Genomic DNA, 17,372 nt, shown 5'->3' on the forward strand with positions numbered 1-17,372 from the left:
AAATAGTAAACAAAGCATGACCGGTCCTTCTCTCAAACATTGGTTCCTTTCCTATGATCCATACTGATCAGCCATGATCTCATTGAATGGTGGAACAAGCTCGAGGGGCTCAATGGCCTAACTCCTGTTCCTATGTTAGTTGTCCAGTTTAGGATAAATGAATGTACAAGAGTTGACAATGAAGCTTAAAGAGCATAATCCATTTAAGTACCAGATATCCATACATTCCTTGCTTTTTCCTGGTGCATAGTGTTAACATTTGTAAAATAAAAATTAAATCTTACTATATTTCCACAATTTGTAATCCATTCAGTTCAACTACATATAATGTTCTCAAAAGGTTGCAGTGTTAAGCAAAAGGCTATTCATTATATAAGCTGTATTCACAACTGTATGAGTGATAACATCTACCAAGTAGGTTTCACTTCCTTAGTTTTCATTTACTGCTCTCAATAATCACTTAAATCTACTTTGAAGTCTCGATAGATGTTGCAATTATTCAAGAAAAGAAAACCTCAAAAAAAAACAAGAGTTACACAACATTAGACAGCTTCACCGATCATAAAATATTCACAAAATGTAATCATACAACCTGATCTGATGTAAATCCAAAATAAAGCATAGCCACAGCTCAGAGAACTGAGATTTCTTGTGAGTTCCTGTGTTTTTCTGCATCACTTCCCAAAGCAATCTCATGTTCAGACTTGAATTTGGTTTTGAAAGCAAAATTTTGAAAGCCTATTTTTTCATGCTTCTTTGTGTTTAAAATAAAATCAATCCATACAATGCAAACTCATTAAATCGTTTTAGAAAGGTATTTATAGGGCTCAAAATTGCCCAGGAGTTGCTCCGTTTTTTTTGGAGCAACTTGATTTTTCTGGGGTATCTTAAAAATCCCCCATGTTGCACATTCAATTTGTGCCAGTGTAAGTAAGTTAGTTACGATTTTTTTTAGTTTTCTTTAATTTTTCTCAAAAGGGGCGTTAACAGCCACCTATGCCAGTTTTGGCCATTTAGGCCACTTTGGCCAGCTAATAGTTACTCCAAATCTACTTAGGCCACCGTATGTGGCCACTTCAGAAAACCCTTGCGGAGAGTTAAGAAATCAGCGCAGGTAGGTACATCAGAGGCCAGCAGAACTTAATGACTTGACTAAAGAATGTGAATAGGATCAAACAGCTATACAGGACATCATATGACAAACTTCGCAAAGTTAATTTACTATACAACAGAAGCATTCATGGAAGCTTAAACTACAAAAATAAAAGAAGTAAAAGATAGTTGAATTAAATTGCCCTAATCTCACAACTAATTTAAACAACTATTTGTTTACAATGATGATACTGGGCCAAAATTGAGCCCATATTATCTAAATAAAGTCGACTTCAATAAATAAGATATTCTCTCAGTGTTCCTCCGTCACTTATGTTCTTCTGTCACAATAGCACCAGGTGAATAGGCTTGACAAATGGTCACCACAATTCACAAGAGACAAAACATATTTACATAATTTTTTTCAAAATATCCGAAAGTCCAGGAAAATGACAAGCCATTAAGAAAATTCAAAAATAGCTACAGTGCATAAAATTTCAAACCTGAGGTCGATCGCACCGGGAGGCCACTCAGCCAGGGATAGGGGCAGGCATCGGGTCCCACACACACAGCGGCTGCAGCACACACACAGAGAGTATGGGGGTGAGGAGCTACTGCACATGCGTGGACACTCCACTGCGCATGTGCAGATGTCGAGGCACTGTTTTCAGTGCAGGACGCTGGCTCCGCCCCTGACCCGACTGGCCACACTGCACGAAGACCAAGGAGAGGCCAGACAGCGGCCAAAGTGGGGAGCGATTTTTTTCGGCGCACTTATCAACGGAGAAAAGCGACGCATCGCCGGTAAGTGCGCCAAAAAAAAGGGTGGGCCAAATTTGAGCGCTATGATTGGGTAATTACTAATATTTTATTAATATGCGCACACTTCTAATCATGAGATTGTTTAATTTAACCACTTATCATAGAATTCACTCCATATGACAATTAGTACCACATTATTTGGCTGTGACTCTTTTCATGTTTCCTTTATACTTGCATCTTCCTGTCCTTTCCCTAAATGCCAGTTTCAGTTATTGCCTTCATTCTTTTCATATCCCTTTTCCACCATTTTGATTTTGTCTTTCAATTTCTGTCTCTGCCTGTATTTGATGCTGATATCCCTGCCCACGTTCCTAATATGATCATTATCGTACACACAAGCCTTTCTTTCTGGTTGTCCTTAAGTAGAAGAAAAACAATATACAAAATGAGACAGCATTTGGAGAATTAAATAAAACATGTTACATGTAAAGACAAAAAAGGTAAATTAAAGACTGTAGAAAAATTGAGGGAAAAGGATTTTTACAAGCAAATGTGGCAGAGCCTCCAGTCGACGCAAATCAAAAATGGCATTGGTGTGGTGTGACTTTCAGATATTCTAATTTGGGTACAGTAGCCTAGTGGTTATGGAACTCGATTAGTAACCAAGAGTTATAAGTTCAAATTCCATCATGGCAAGTCATGAATTGAATTCAATAAATCTGGTAATTATTGCGCTAACACCAGAAAAATAACCATAAAAAAGCTTCTGAATTTTCATTACACCCAACTGATTCACTAATGTCCATTAGGGTTGGAAACCTGCTATTCCTATCCTACTGTGCTTGACTTGATGGCCTCAGGATCGGCAATAAATACTGCCTTTCCAGTTTTGCCCACATCACACCAACAAATAAAAAAAAACACTCTCAATAATTACCAGGTGCTATATATAATAGTTATGAGTAGTACAACCAGGATATATTTAAACAAATCAATCTTTTATTATTAATAATGTCACATTGTTATTGGTTTTGGATTGGTTATTCTTGTCTACTATATTCAAGTAACTTCAAGTTTCTCATCACACAAAAATGTGTCTATATTAGTGTAACAAAATGTTTTTATGCGCAAAATTAACTTTTCTATTTAGAACACATATGTCGCATAACCTTACAAGTATCTAACAACACTTCCACAACAACAGCCATTGCACTAAACATTTTGCATTAATTACTATTTCTAGAATTTATATTAATTGTTTGCATACACTGGAGGGTCCTAAGCCTTGGCTCTTGTGATCCTGTGGCTAAGATTTCTGAGTTTAGGTAAGTGGGGTGTGTACAGGGAGAGTTCGCCCCTCCCTATCTCTGTAATCTCCTTCAGCCTCACAACCCCCAAGATATTTGCTCATCTCAAATTCTGCCCTCTTGAGCATCCCTGATTATAACTGCTCAATCATCGGTGGCAGTGCCTTCAGCTGCCTGGGCCATAAGCTTTGGAACTCCCTCCCTAAACCACTCCGCCTCTCTTTCCTCCTTTAAGGCGTTACTTAAAACATAAGAACATAATAAGAACAAATAGAATTAGGAGCTGGAATAGGCTATTTGGCCCCTCAAGCCTTCTCCGCCATTCAATTATATCATGGCTGAACTTCTACCTCAACTCCACTTTCCTGCACTATCCTCATATCCCTGGATTCTCTTAATATCGAAAAATCTAGCAATCTCTGCCTCCACATTCCTCTGGGGTATAGAATTCCAGATATTTACCACCCTTTGAGTGAAGATATTTCTCCTCATCTCAGTCGTAAATGGCCAACCCTTTATTCTGAGACAGTGATCCCTGGTTCTAAGACTCCTCAGCCAGAGGAAACATCTTCACTGCATCTACCCTGACAAGCCCTGTAAAAATTTTGTATGTTTCAATGAGATCACCTCTCATTCTTCTAAACTCGAGGGAATATAGGCCTAGTCTACTCAATCTATCCTCATAGGACAATCTCCCCATCCCAGGAATCAATGTTGCACTCCCTCAATGGCAAGTATATCCTTCCTTAGGTAAGGAGACCAAAACTATACCCAATACTCCAGGTGCGGTCTCACCAGGGCCCGATATAAATGCAGTAAGATGTCTTATACTCAAATCCTCTTGCAATAAAGGCCAACATACCATCTGCTTTCTTAATTGCTTGCTGTGCATGCATATTAACATTCAGTGATTCGTGTACAAGCACATCCAGGTCCCTCTGAACACTAACACGTCCCAATCTCTCACCATTTAAAAAATACTCTGCTTTTCTATTTTTCCTACCAAAGTGGATAACTTCACATTTCTCCACATTGTTCTTGCCCACCAACTTAGCCTGTCTGTATGCACTTGAAGTCTCTTTGCATCCTCCTCACAACTTACATTCCCAGCTAGCTTTGTATCATCAGCATACTTGGATACATTACATTTGGTCCTCTCATCCAAATCATTGATATAGATTGTGAATAGCTGGGGCCCAAGCACCAATCCTTCCAGTACCCCACTAGTTACATCCTGCCAACCTGAAAATGACCAGTTTATTCCAACTCTTTGTTTTCTGTCCGTTAACCAATTTTCCACATTACAACAGTGACTGCACTCCAAAAGTACTTCATTGGCTGTAAAGTGCTTTGAAACGTCCGATGGTCATGAAAGGTGCTATATAAATCCAAATCTTTCTTTCTTTCTTTCTTTCTCAATTCATGCTAGTATATTACCCCCAATCCAATGGGCCCTAATTTTGTTCATTAACATCTTGTGTGGCACCTTATCAAATGCCTTCTGAAAATCCAAATATACCACCTCCACACGTCCCTCCCTTATCTATTCTGCTAGTTACAACCTCAAAAAACTCAATCAGATTTGTCAAACATGATTTCCCTTTCATAATTCCGTGTTGATTCTGCCCAATCCTATTATTATTTTCTAAGTGCCCTGTTACAACATCCTTAATAATAGATTCTAGCATTTTCCGTAGAGCTTATGTCAGGCTAACTTGTCTGTAGTTCCCCGTTTTCTCTCTCCCTCCTTTCTTAAATAGCGGAGTTACATTAGCTACCTTCCAATCTGCGGGAACCATTCTAGAATCTATGGAATTTTGGAAGGTGACAACCAATGCATCCACTATCTCTATAGCCACCTCTTTTAAAACCCTAGGATGTAGGCCATCAGGTCCAGGGGATTTATCAGTTTTCAGTCCCATTAAATTCTCCATATACTGGGCCCAAGTTTCCACACGATAAAAAACAGAACCTTGCGGTACCCCACTAGTCACTGACTGCCATTCTGAAAAGTACCCATTTACTCCTACTCTTTGCTTCCTGTCTGCCAACCAGTTCTCAATCCACGTCAGCACACTACCCCCAATCCCATGCCTTAACTTTGCACATTAATCTCTTGTGTGGAACCTTGTCGAAAGCCTTCTGAAAGTCCAAATACACCACATCAACTGGTTCTCCCTTGTCCACTCTACTGGAACCATCCTCAAAAAATTCCAGAAGATTTGTCAAGCATGATTTCCCTTTCACAAATCCATGCTGACTTGGACCTATCATGTTACCTCTTTCCAAATGCGCTGCTATGACATCCTTAATAATTGATTCCATCATTTTACCCACTACCGATGTCAGGCTGGCCGGTCTATAATTCCCTGTTTTCCCTCTCCCTCCTTTTTTTAAAAGTGGGGTTACATTGGCTACCCTCCACTCCATAGGAACTGATCCAGAGTCTATGGATTGTTGGAAAATGACTGTCAATGCATCCGCTATTTCCAAGGCCAACTCCTTAAGTACTCTCTGGTGCAGTCCATCAGGCCCTGGGGATTTATCGGCCTTCAATCCCATCAATTTCTCCAACACAATTTCCCGACTAATACGGATTTCCCTCAGTTCCTCCTTCTCACTAGACCCTCTGACCTCTTTTATATCCGGAAGGTTGTTTGTGTCCTCCATAATGAATACCGAACCAAAGTACTTGTTCAATTGGTCTGCCATTTCTTTGTTCCCCGTTATGACTTCCCCTGATTCTGACTGCAGGGCCCTACGTTTGTCTTTACTAATGTTTTTCTCTTTACATATCTATATAAGCTTTTGCAGTCCGTCTCAATGTTCCCTGCAAGCTTCCTCTCCTACTCTATTTTCCCTGCCCTAATCAAACCCTTTGTCCTCCTCTGCTGAGTTCTAAATTTCTCCCAGTCCCTGGGTTCGCTGCTATTTCTGGCCAATTTGTTTTGTATGCCACTTCCTTGGCTTTAATACTATCCCTGATTTCCCTTGATAGCCACGGTTGAGCCACCTTCCCTTTTTTATTTTTAGGCCAGACAGGGATGTACAATTGTTGTAGTTCATCCATGCGGTCTCTAAATGTCTGCCATTGCCCATCCACTGTCAACCCCTTAAGTATCATTCGCCAATCTATCCTAGCCAATTCACGCCTCATACCTTCAAAGTTACCCTTCTTTAAGTTCTGGACCATGGTCCCTGAATTAACTGTTTCATTCTCCATCCTAATGTAGAATTCCACCATATTATGGTCACTCTTCCCCAAGGGGCCTCGCACAACGCGATTGCTAATTAATCCTCTCTCATTACACAACACCCAGTCTAAGATGGCCTCCCCCCTAGTTGGTTCCTTGACATATTGGTCTGGAAAACCATCCCTTATGCACTCCAGGAACATGCACCTCTTGCTTTCTTTCCCCCCTCCCCTCACCACAGTGTTCCCATGTGCCTTTCACATTTCAGACACCCAAGAAATCCAGCATGCCCAGCCAGTGTTTGAACAACAAGAGGGGGAGGAAAGTGAAGAAGAAGCATCTCACTCGATTTCCCACTCCCAGCCACCAGCTTAGATACTGACAGTCCATGTACGCTAGAGGATAGGTTAGACGTGGGATCTGCATGCGCTGAGACACCAAGCACAAGTGGCTTGCAGCCAGGGCAGGGATAAGGATAGCTCAGTGCCAGCTTCCCAGAAGACGAGGTCGCACATGAGTGCTGCTGGACAGGACTCAGCTGAAGATGTCATTGCAGCAGCCTACAGAAGAACGCTGGTGGGTATGCACAATGAAATGCTTGGTGCGTTGGCCGGCTTGCCAAAAAGCCTGAATGCAATGTCAAGGAACATGGAACAGTCCAGTTCCAGCTTTTCACATGGCTTTGGGAAGAGCTTGGACCTCATCCTTTCCAGCGTGGATGTCATGGGTCAGATCCATTAACGCATTTGTGGACCCAATCACCATGCCATGTCGATTGGCCAAAGTTTCAGCTTCCATCACAGCACAAGTAGAAGCCACCCAACATCTAAGTGCTGCAATGGAAGCTCAGACTGAAGTCATACAAGCCCAGACTGCTGCCATCCTGGCTGGGTTTACCAGTATTGAAAGGAGCTTGCAGGGTGTCACAGCAGTCCAGCAGTCTGTACTCCATCAGATTACTAGGATTGCTGAGGCACTGCCGCGGGGAGTGGCAATGGATCCATGGAGGACCACCCTGCTGTCCTCTCTCAGGATGACAGCGTTTGTACCTCCACAACTGCAACTCCTCCAGTGTCCTTGCTGTTGCCTGTCAGCCAGCCAGCCCAGACTGCTGCCGCCCATGCTGAGGTGCAGTCCTAAGCCGGGCTGCTAGGCCTAGAGCTCCTTGAGGTCACCCTACGAGGCCAGCTGCAATCTCCTCCACTGAAAGTCAGCAGCCTTCTACCAGCCACTGGAAGGAGCACTCGGATAGAAAAAGGTACATGCAAGACAGTCAATAGGGGAATGCACAAGGGTGATTAGTTCAATTTTTGATGGATAGGCAGAGTCAACAATATTGGATGGATAGGCAGAGTCAACATGGTTTTATGAAAGGGAAATCGTGTTTGACAAAGCTGTTGAGAGTTTTTTGAAGATGTAACTAGTAGCATGGATAAGGGGGAACCTGTGTATGTAGTGTACTTGGATTTTCAAAAAGCTTTCGATCAGGTGTCACACAAGAGGTTATTACACAAAATTAAGACTCATGGGATTGGGGGTAATATATTAGCATGGATTGAGGATTGGTTAATGGACAGAAAGCAGAGAGTAGGAATAAACGGGACTTTTTCGGTTTAGCAGGCTGTAACTAGTGGGGTACCGCAAGAATCAGTGCTTGGGCCTCAGCTATTTACAATCTACAATAATTACTTAGATGAGTGGAACATATCCAAGTTTGCTGATGATACAAAGTTAGGTGGGAAAGTAAACAGTGAGGAGGACACAGAGAGATATATAGACAGGTTGACTGAGTGGGCAAGAACATGGCAAATGGAATACAATGTGGGAAATTGTGACGTTACTGGGGGAGAAATTAGCCTTCTTTGCGCTTCCCATTAGCACCTCCGAGGGCTTACCAGCCAGCCATGGCGAAATTACCAATGCCTGTGAACTTGCATGGCTGGCGCTAAAACTTACAGTCTCGAACTCCTGCGCCCCAGAGATCGTGATGTAATTCGGTGTGCAGCTCCCCGTTATCGCTCCGGATCTTAAATTCGTTTCCGCCCCCTGCAGCATCGCCGGGTGTCAACAACGGCAGCTGCAGGAGCAGCTGTAACCTCGGCCAAAATGTGTGCTGTTTTTTTAATTTTTCCCATCCCGTAATTGATCAGCCCTGCACTCTTCTGCTTGGGACTGCTCTTCACGGATCGCAGGTGCCCTCGCTGACCATTCCCAACTTTACCTTGAAATGCCCTCTGCGTTGGCCCTTCCCTTTAAGGGAGGGAAGGAGTCTCTGAATCAGGCAGTACTGCCTCGGACATTGTGCAGCGCTGTGTCACAATCGCCCCCTCTTGCTCTGTTTAGTGCTCCAAGGGAAGTGGTAATGCTTGATTTAACTCTCCATTTCCCTCATGGAGCGCAAAACCTGAAGTTCGCATCGGATTCAATTGTTTAACGCCCGGCAATACTTTTGCGCTCCTGCAAAAGTAGCCCAATCACTTAGGTAGGCAAAACAAAAGAGCAGACTATTTCTTGAATGGTGAGACATGGTGAAATGTTTGCATTCAGAGGAACCTCGGTGTCCTTGTACTTGAATCACAGAAAGTTAACATGCAGGTATAGCAAGCAATTAGAAAAACAAATGGGATGTCAGCTTTTGTTAGAAAGGGATTAGAGTATAAGAGCAAAGAAGTGTTACTACAATTATACAGGACATTTGAAGCTATACCTGGAGTACTGTGTACGGTTCTGGTCTCCTTACCGAAGGAAAGACAAACTTGTCTTCGAGTGAGTGTAACAAAGGATCATTAGACTGATTCCTGGGATGAGGGGATTGCCCCTATGAGGAGAGATTGAGTAGATTAGGCCTAAATTCCCTAGATTTTAGAAGAATGAGAGGTGATGTAATTGAAACATAGAGGGTGAAATTCATTATCGTCGCTCTTGGGAGGCGATAACTTTTGAAAGCTGGAAAACTTAGCGGCAGGCGTTAATGATTCCCGTCTTTCAAAAAATTGGCTTTAGCACTCCAGGAAAGAAGTGGAGCGCTAAATGAAGCACTCCATTTCATTCTTGGAGCGCTAAAGGATGCAGGTGGGGCAGAGACCTCAGCAGCACTGCACACTGAGCCATGTAGCACTGCCGCGTTCAAAGGGCCCTGCCCTCCCTTAAAGGCAAAGGCCATCGCTGCAAGCTGCAATTTAACAGGCACCTGGCTGAACGATCGCGGGTAGGAACCCATGAAATAAAGCCCAAGAGGAAAGGTAAGTTGTTTTTCACTTACATCAGCCACCTCGCATTTAGCTGCCGATCCGCGCCTCCTGCAGCTGTCGGTGCTTTCGTCTGGCACTGCTGCAGGGGGTGAAAATGAATTTTGGGTCCGGGGCACTAGCGGGGCGATGCGCATGGCGATGATGACACGATCTCTGTCAATGTCAGCACCGCACCTGGTCACAAAGGCATATGCATCTCGTTCGTGCCTAATGGGAGGTGCAAATGCATTCAATTTCTCCCCCACAAAATTCTTAAGGGGCTTGACAGGATTGATGCTGAGAAAATATTTCCCTTGGCTGGCAAATCTAGAACACAGTCTCAGAATAAGGGGTGGAGAAATTTCTTAACTCAAATGGTGGTGAATCTTTGGAATTCTCTACCCCAGAGAGCTGTGGATGCTCAATCGTTGAGTATATTCAAGACAGAGGTCAATAAATTTATAGGAACCAAAGGATTTAAGGGATATGGGGATAATGCGGGAAGGTGGAGCTGAGGTGGGAGATCAGCCATGATCTTATTGAATGGCGGAGCAGGCTCGGAGGGCCAAATGGCCATACACCAGCTCCTATTTCTTACGTTCTTATGGATAAAGTTTGATTGCAATGTTTGCTTTGTGGCGGCTTTTATTTCAGCAATGTGACCAAGATGATACTGTTAACAGAGGGAAGGTAAGGTGTGAGACTAATAATGAATGAGAAATTGGGGTTGCACAGGGGAATGATTCGATCCCGGGTTATCCCGATCAGAAAGGGGTTGTCTGGGTTGCCTCCTTCCTGCTGCTTCCTCCTCCTGCTCCTGAGCTAGTGGCCATATCCCTGGTGGCAAGGGCTGTGCCCTCATGATGATCAGTTTGTAGCAGATACAGCAAACCATGACTAATCGAGCCACATGCTCCGGTGAGTACTGCAGAGTTCCTCCAGAGTAGTCCAGGCAGCGGTAGCATTGTTTAAGGATGCAAGTGGTCTTCTCTCATCATCATAGGCAGTCCCTTGAAATTGAGGAAAACTTGCTTCCACTCTAAAAGTGAGTTCTTAGGTGACTGAACAGTTCAATGTGGGAATTACAGTCTCTGTCACAGGTGGGACAGACAGTCGTTGATGGAAAGGGTGGGTGGGACTGGTTTGCCGCACACTCCTTCCGCTGTCTGCACTTGTTATCTGCATGCTCTCGGCAACGAGACTCGAGGTGCTCAGCACCCTCCCGGATGCTCTTCCACCAATTAGGGCAGTATTTGGCCAGGGACTCCCAGGTGTCGGTGGGGATATTGCGCTTTATCAAGGAGGCTTTGAGGGTGTCCTTGAAACGTTTCCTCTGCCCACCTGGGGCTCGCTTGCCGTGTACAAGTTCCGAGTAGAGCGTTTGCTTTGGGAGTCTTGTGTCAGGCATGCGAACAATGTGGCCCGCCCAACGGAGCCGATCGAGTGTGGTCAGTGCTTCGATGCTGGGGATGTTGGCCTGATCGAGGACGCCAACGTTGGTGCATCTGTCCTCCCAGGGGATTTGCAGGATCTTACGGAGTCATCGTTGGTGGTATTTCTCCAGCGATTTGAGGTGTCTACTGTACATGGTCCACATCTCTGAGCCATACAGGAGGGTGGGTATCACTGCAGCCCTGTAGACCGTGAGCTTGGTGTCAGATGTGAGGACCTGATCTTCAAACACTCTCTTCCTCAGGCGGCCGAAGGCTGCGCTGGCGCACTGGAGGTGGTGTTGAACCTCATCGTCGATGTCTGCCCTTGCTGATGATAGGCTCCCGAGCTATGGAAAGTGGTCCACATTATCCAGGGCCCTGCCGTGGATCTTGATGATTGGGGGGCAGTGCTGTGTGGCGGGGTCAGGTTGGTGGAGGATCTTTGTCTTGCGGATGTTTAGTGTAAGGCCCATGCTTTCATACACCTCAGTGAAGATGTTGACGATGGCTTGGAGTTCAGTCTCTGAATGTGCGCAGAAGCAAGAGTCGTCTGCTTACTGTAGTTCGACGACAGAGGTTTGGACAGTCTTGGATCTGGCCTGGAGACGACGAAGGTTGAACAGGTTCCCACTGGTTCTGTAGTTTAGTTCCACTCCAGTGGGGAGCTTGCTGAGCGTGAGGTGGAACATTGCAGCGAGGAAGTTCGAGAAGAGGGTTGGCGCGATGACGCAGCCCTGCTTGACCCTGTTCCGGACATGGATTGGGTCTGTGATGAATTCGTTGGTCAGGATCTTCTCTATGATGTTTTGTGTGGCAGCATGGCTCTCATTATACGCATACTGCCCACGTGTGTTCGGGTTACGAGTGGAGTCATGAGCCAGGTGGACAAGGGACAGTTTCTTAATCGATAAGGGAATAAGGGGTTATAGGGAGTGGGCAGGGAAGAGGACCCGAGTCCATGATCAGATCAGCCTTGATCATATTAAATTGCAGACCAGGTTCGAGGGGCCAAATGGCCTACTCCTGCTTCTATTTCTTATATTCTTATGGGATAGCCCTTGTCGCCCAGCAGCCACCCTCTGGTTTGTCATGGTGTCTCAAAATCTGAGAGAGCAGTGGACTGGCACAGAATAAAGGCATCATGATTGCTGCCAGGATACCGGGCATTCACCATCATGATATGCTGAGCATGGTTGCATACCAACTGCACATTCAGCGAATGGTAACATTTGCGGTTGTGGTAAACCTCAACATTTATATACAGTGCCCGCAAAGCCATGTCCATGCAGTTGATGGCGGGCTGCACCATGGGGAAGTCCGCTATCCTGGCAAGTCACATGCACGCTCCGTCTGCTTCGCTCTGATCAAAGAAGATATCTCTTGGCATAACGAGCATCTGTCACCTCTCTGGACGGCCAACTGGGAGATGTTATAGATGTTACCTGCTCCAGCCTGGAATATCCCGATGCTAAGAAATTCAGGGCTACGGTCACCTTCACAGCTACGGGCAGTGCTGACCTTGGCCTGGAATGAAGCTGCAGCTCTGGTTGCAAGAGGTGACAAGAGTTCTGCAAGCAATTCCTTCATAAATTGCAGACACCTCAGACTCTGCTCCTGGCTTAGGTTAAGGTAAGAGAATTGCTCTCGGAAGACCCTAGGTGGGTTCACCCTCCTGCTGAAAGCCCTTCTCCCCCTCCTCCTCCTCCCTCTGCGAGTAGCTTGTCCTCTTCCTTGCTGCCTCTGCTCCACCTCCATGTCATGATGCAGGCCAAGGGAGATGACAACTGGAGCACCCATGTCTGGGAGAAAGTGGTCTGACTAGAACCCTTGAAGTCAGAAGCAAGGCCTTCTCCACTTGTAGTAGCGTTCCCTGTCACCCGATCAACTGTAAATAACTCGAGAAAGCTCCAAACCATTCAACAAAGTTATGCAAAGCCAGTAGAAATCAAACAGCAAGTTACCTGAATCTTGGTGATGATCCCTTTAAATTATGCTAGTGGGGTGCCCTTCCTGCTGCTGAACTAATGTTCAGCTGTTTGAGGTTACGAAAGGGCGATGCCCAAGCGCTGATGACAAAAATGGCAATGCTGGTGCCAAATCAGATTGACATCACGATCTGCCTACTTTCCATACTTCGAGTGCACGCTCCTAATGGCTACCCTACTGCCTTCACCAATTTGGGGTATGGCGCGGTGCACATCAAAAGTGTGCATGCGTTGCTCAGAAGGCATTTTGGTTCCAATTCGGCACCCATAGTGCCCAAACAACGGGTGCCGAATTCTAGGTCATATTCTTTACAAATGCTGAAAATCTTGAACGATAACAGTCTTACCTTTATTTAAAAGGTCATGCATATATAAATGTAATTCACCTTGATTTATTTTATACAGCAGAAAACTAAATGTTTTTTTACCTCTTTGCTTCCTTCCATTTCCGATTCACTGGTAAAGTCTTCTGTGTTTAGGTTTTCAAAGTCTGACTCTCCCACAGCTATTGGCACAGTTACAGTGAGGCTTGGATTGTGAATAAAGGACATGTAGTCACTTTCATCTGCATTGTATTTCCCCACACTACTGCCAATTCCACTGGTGGTGCAATTTCCATCCTTATGATAGTCAACCTCTTTACTGATTTCAACTGTTGTGTGATCAGAGATGTAGATATCTTTCTTGTTGTGCAGGTCATCAAGAGGTTTGATGTCTTCTGTGACCTTCCTCCTGATAAAGGCTTTCTGAAAAAATTCTCGCACATTTCTTTTTACATAATCAATGCCTCTTTGTATCCTCCCCACAGCAATTTGTAAATTATTCATTTCACTGTCATCATCTGTAGCAGCAAGGTTGTCAGCACTAAATGAGCTCAGTAGCAAAGCCAAAAATAAATTCAATACCTGGAGGTCAAGAAGAACATAAAAGCATTACCCTTCTAATTGATTCTATACATTCATACATAAAATAGACAACATAAAGCTTTTTCTATTTTGATTTCCAGCATCTATAGTACTTTGTTTTTCATAATCTCAGGTACTTTACATTACATGCAATGTGTGTCCTATGGGCCAGAATGGACATATATATCAGGGACTGTATTTTACCAACACAATACTCTTAGCCCAAATCTGTGATTATTAAGTACAATATGTGATTTTAAATTATTTTCAAGAGAATCTTCAGACAGTAAGTGCAACAAATAATTAAAAATGTAATTTTCATAATGCATTAGTATTTAGTATTTCAGACATTTTCATTTTCGTTTACTATTGTAACCTTAAAAGTGTTACAAAAATATTTTATTACGTACCACAAGATTACCTATTACCATGACCATCATAAAGACGACGAGGCACATAGACTGGCTAGCGACTTCCATGCAGTCCCACATTGTCTCAATCCATTCTCCACACAACACACGGAACACGATTAGAAAGGAATGAAAAAAGTCGTTCATGTGCCAGCGAGGCAGTTTACAGTTTTTCTCAATTTTACAGACACACTCCTTGTAGCTTTTACCGAAGAGCTGCATGCCCACCACAGCAAAAATGAAGACAATGATCGCTAACACCAAGGTTAAGTTGCCCAAAGCACCGACTGAGTTGCCAATAATTTTAATCAGCATGTTCAGTGTTGGCCATGACTTTGCCAATTTAAAAACTCTGAGCTGAAAAACAATGGTTTAGGATAAAAATTATTCATCAGCATAATAAGTAGCTTTACCAGTGACTTTCTAAAGTTCTCACATCTAACTCTTTTGAATAAAATTAATTAAAATATAACATGCAATTCATCAAAAAAGAACACAAATGAAGCAAAGTGTATTTTGAACTAATTGTAATACTGGTGCATTATAATGTAGATTGTATAAAACAGATATACATATTTATAATTACCAATCGAAAAGATCGCAGCACGGATAGTCCATCCACTTCAGCGAGACCAAGTTCCATTAGACTGAGGCTTACAATAATGCCATCAAAAATGTTCCATCCTTCTTGGAAGTAATAATAAGGATCCAAGGCTATGATTTTAAAAATCATTTCACCAGTAAAGATTCCGGTAAATACCTAAATGAATACAAAGGGGGTTATTGCTTCTTGTTTAAAGTTTCATTGTGCAATTTCCGGCATCAGGCCCTCACAAGATCAGCTAAGTTAAACCTTTTGAGGGTCACAGCATCCTCACAAATGTAAGACAAGTACATTCATATATAGCGAGTGCTACCGGCAGTCAGTTTCTACTAATATACATTAAATGTATATGGTATGCGTCATGGTATATGCGTCATGGTATTCAAGTATTTATTCAATTTTTGCATAAATGTTCCATTTTTTAGCATGCTTGGTAATCTGGGCCTTGCTATCATGATTTTAACAATTTAGAATAAATAGATTAATGCTTCCACTAAAATAATGAAAAAAAAGACATTTCAGATGAATGTGATAAGTATTCATGTGCTATTGTCCCACCATGTAATTTCAAGGCCTTGTTTTTATCTTCAATTTGAACTGAAAATTCTATTAAGGACTCTGAATGATAACATGAGCCTTTTGCGTACTCAGCACCACACAGAGAATGCTGAAATTAATGTGAAATTTGGTTTGTTTTGATTTTGAATCTTTTTTTGCAACCATCAACATTTTTCATAGGTATATTTTCCAGTAAGCTTAATTATAATATACTGGCGAAAATCTAATTTTCAGACTGCAATCAATGCTCACTTGAGTGAACTATAATGTAAACGTTGATTGTTGTTGGGCATAGCTGTCGTATCTTTTAACACATATTGATATTCAAGTGGGATAAATAAACCTATCATTCTTATTTTAGAGTTTTATGATATATTAACAGAACTTAGGAGATGACAAATGTTATTAGAGTTCTTTGAGGATGTAACTAGTAGGGTAGAGAAAGGGGAACCTGTAGATTTGGATTTCCAAAAGGTATTCAATAAGATATCACATAAAAGTTTGTTATGCAAGATAAGGGCTCATGGAGTTTGGGGTAATATAATAGCATGGATAGAGGATCGGTTAACGGACAGAAAGCAGAGAGTAGGGATAAATGAGTTATTTTTAGGTTGGCAGGCTGTAATTAGTGGGGTGCCGTAAGGGTCAGTACTTAGGCCTCAGCTATTTACAATCTATATTAATGACTTAGATGAAGGGACCAAGTGTAATGTATCCAAGTTTGCTGCTGAAACATAGCTAAGTGGGAAAGTAAGCTGTGAGGAGGACAAAAATAGCCTGCAAAGGGATATGGACAAGTTAATTGAGTGGACAATAAGATGGCAGATGGAGTATAATGTTGGGAAATGTGAGATTATTCACTTTGGTAGGAAGAATCGGAAAACATAATTTTTTTTTTTTAAATGGTGAGGAACTATTAAATGTTGGTGTTCAGAGAGATTTAGGTATCCTAGTACAAGAAACACAGCACACAGGTACAGCAACCATTCAGGAAGGCAAATTGCATGTTGGCCTTTATTGCAAGGGGGTTGGAGTACAAGAATAAGGAAGTCTTGCTATAATTGTACAGGGCTTTGGTGAGACCACACCTGGAGTACTGTGCACAGCTTTGGTCTCCTTATCTAAGGAAGAAAATGCTTGCCTTCGAGGTGGTACAACGGAGGTTCACTAGATTGATTCCTGGGATGAGGGGGCTGTCCTATGAGCAGAGATTGAGTAGATTGGGCCTATACTCTCGAGAATTTAGAAGAATGAGAGGTGATCTGATTGAAACATAAAATATTCTGAGTGGGATTGAAAGGGTAGATGGTGAGAGATTGTTTCCCCGGCTGGAGAGTTTAGAACTGGGGGGCACAGTCGCAGGATAAGGGGGCGGCCATTTAGGACTGAGATGAGAAGGAATTCTTCACTGAGAGGGTTGAGAATCTTTGGAATTCTCTGCCCGAAAGGTCTGTGGATGCTGAGTCACTGAGTATACTCAAGGCTGAGAAAGATTTTTGGATTCTAGGGGAATCAAGAGATATGAGGAGCGGACAGGAAAGTGGAGTTGTGATCGAAGATCAGCCATGGTCTTACTGAATGGCGGAGAAGGCTCGAGGGGTCGTACTCCTGCTCCTAATTCTTATGTTTTTATACTCAACAGCTACTTAATGGGTGCTTATTTCAACATAATTGACTATCTTGATAAAAAAATGTTACACTTGCACTGGCTAGTGTTGGACATCATGGAAAGTTAAAAGATTAACAGCTGAACTTCTTTGCATCATTGAGACATAGAAACATATGAGGTGAGACTGGATCGACTGGGCCTGTATTCACTGGAATTTAGAAGGATGAGAGGGGATCTCATAGAAACTTATACAATTCTGATGGGACTGGACAGGTTAGATGCA

At 43.0% G+C, this 17,372-nt stretch overlaps 1 protein-coding gene across 11 annotated transcripts in view; it reads right to left on the reverse strand.

Annotated features, from left to right (window-relative positions):
- scn1laa (sodium channel, voltage-gated, type I-like, alpha) overlaps positions 1-17,372 on the reverse strand; it is a 229,341-nt gene that overhangs the window by 127,384 nt on the left and 84,585 nt on the right. For all 11 annotated transcript variants that reach the window (XM_070875524.1, XM_070875520.1, XM_070875525.1 and 8 more), the window contains 3 exons: positions 14,905-15,078; positions 14,319-14,675; positions 13,432-13,908 (listed from right to left, as the gene is read on the reverse strand). In XM_070875524.1, coding sequence (XP_070731625.1) covers positions 13,432-13,908; positions 14,319-14,675; positions 14,905-15,078 — 1,008 coding nt within the window. The remainder of the gene's footprint in view (positions 1-13,431; positions 13,909-14,318; positions 14,676-14,904; positions 15,079-17,372) is intronic.

This window comes from Pristiophorus japonicus, chromosome 3 (genome assembly GCF_044704955.1).
Source record: "Pristiophorus japonicus isolate sPriJap1 chromosome 3, sPriJap1.hap1, whole genome shotgun sequence".
NCBI lineage: Eukaryota > Metazoa > Chordata > Chondrichthyes > Pristiophoridae > Pristiophorus > Pristiophorus japonicus.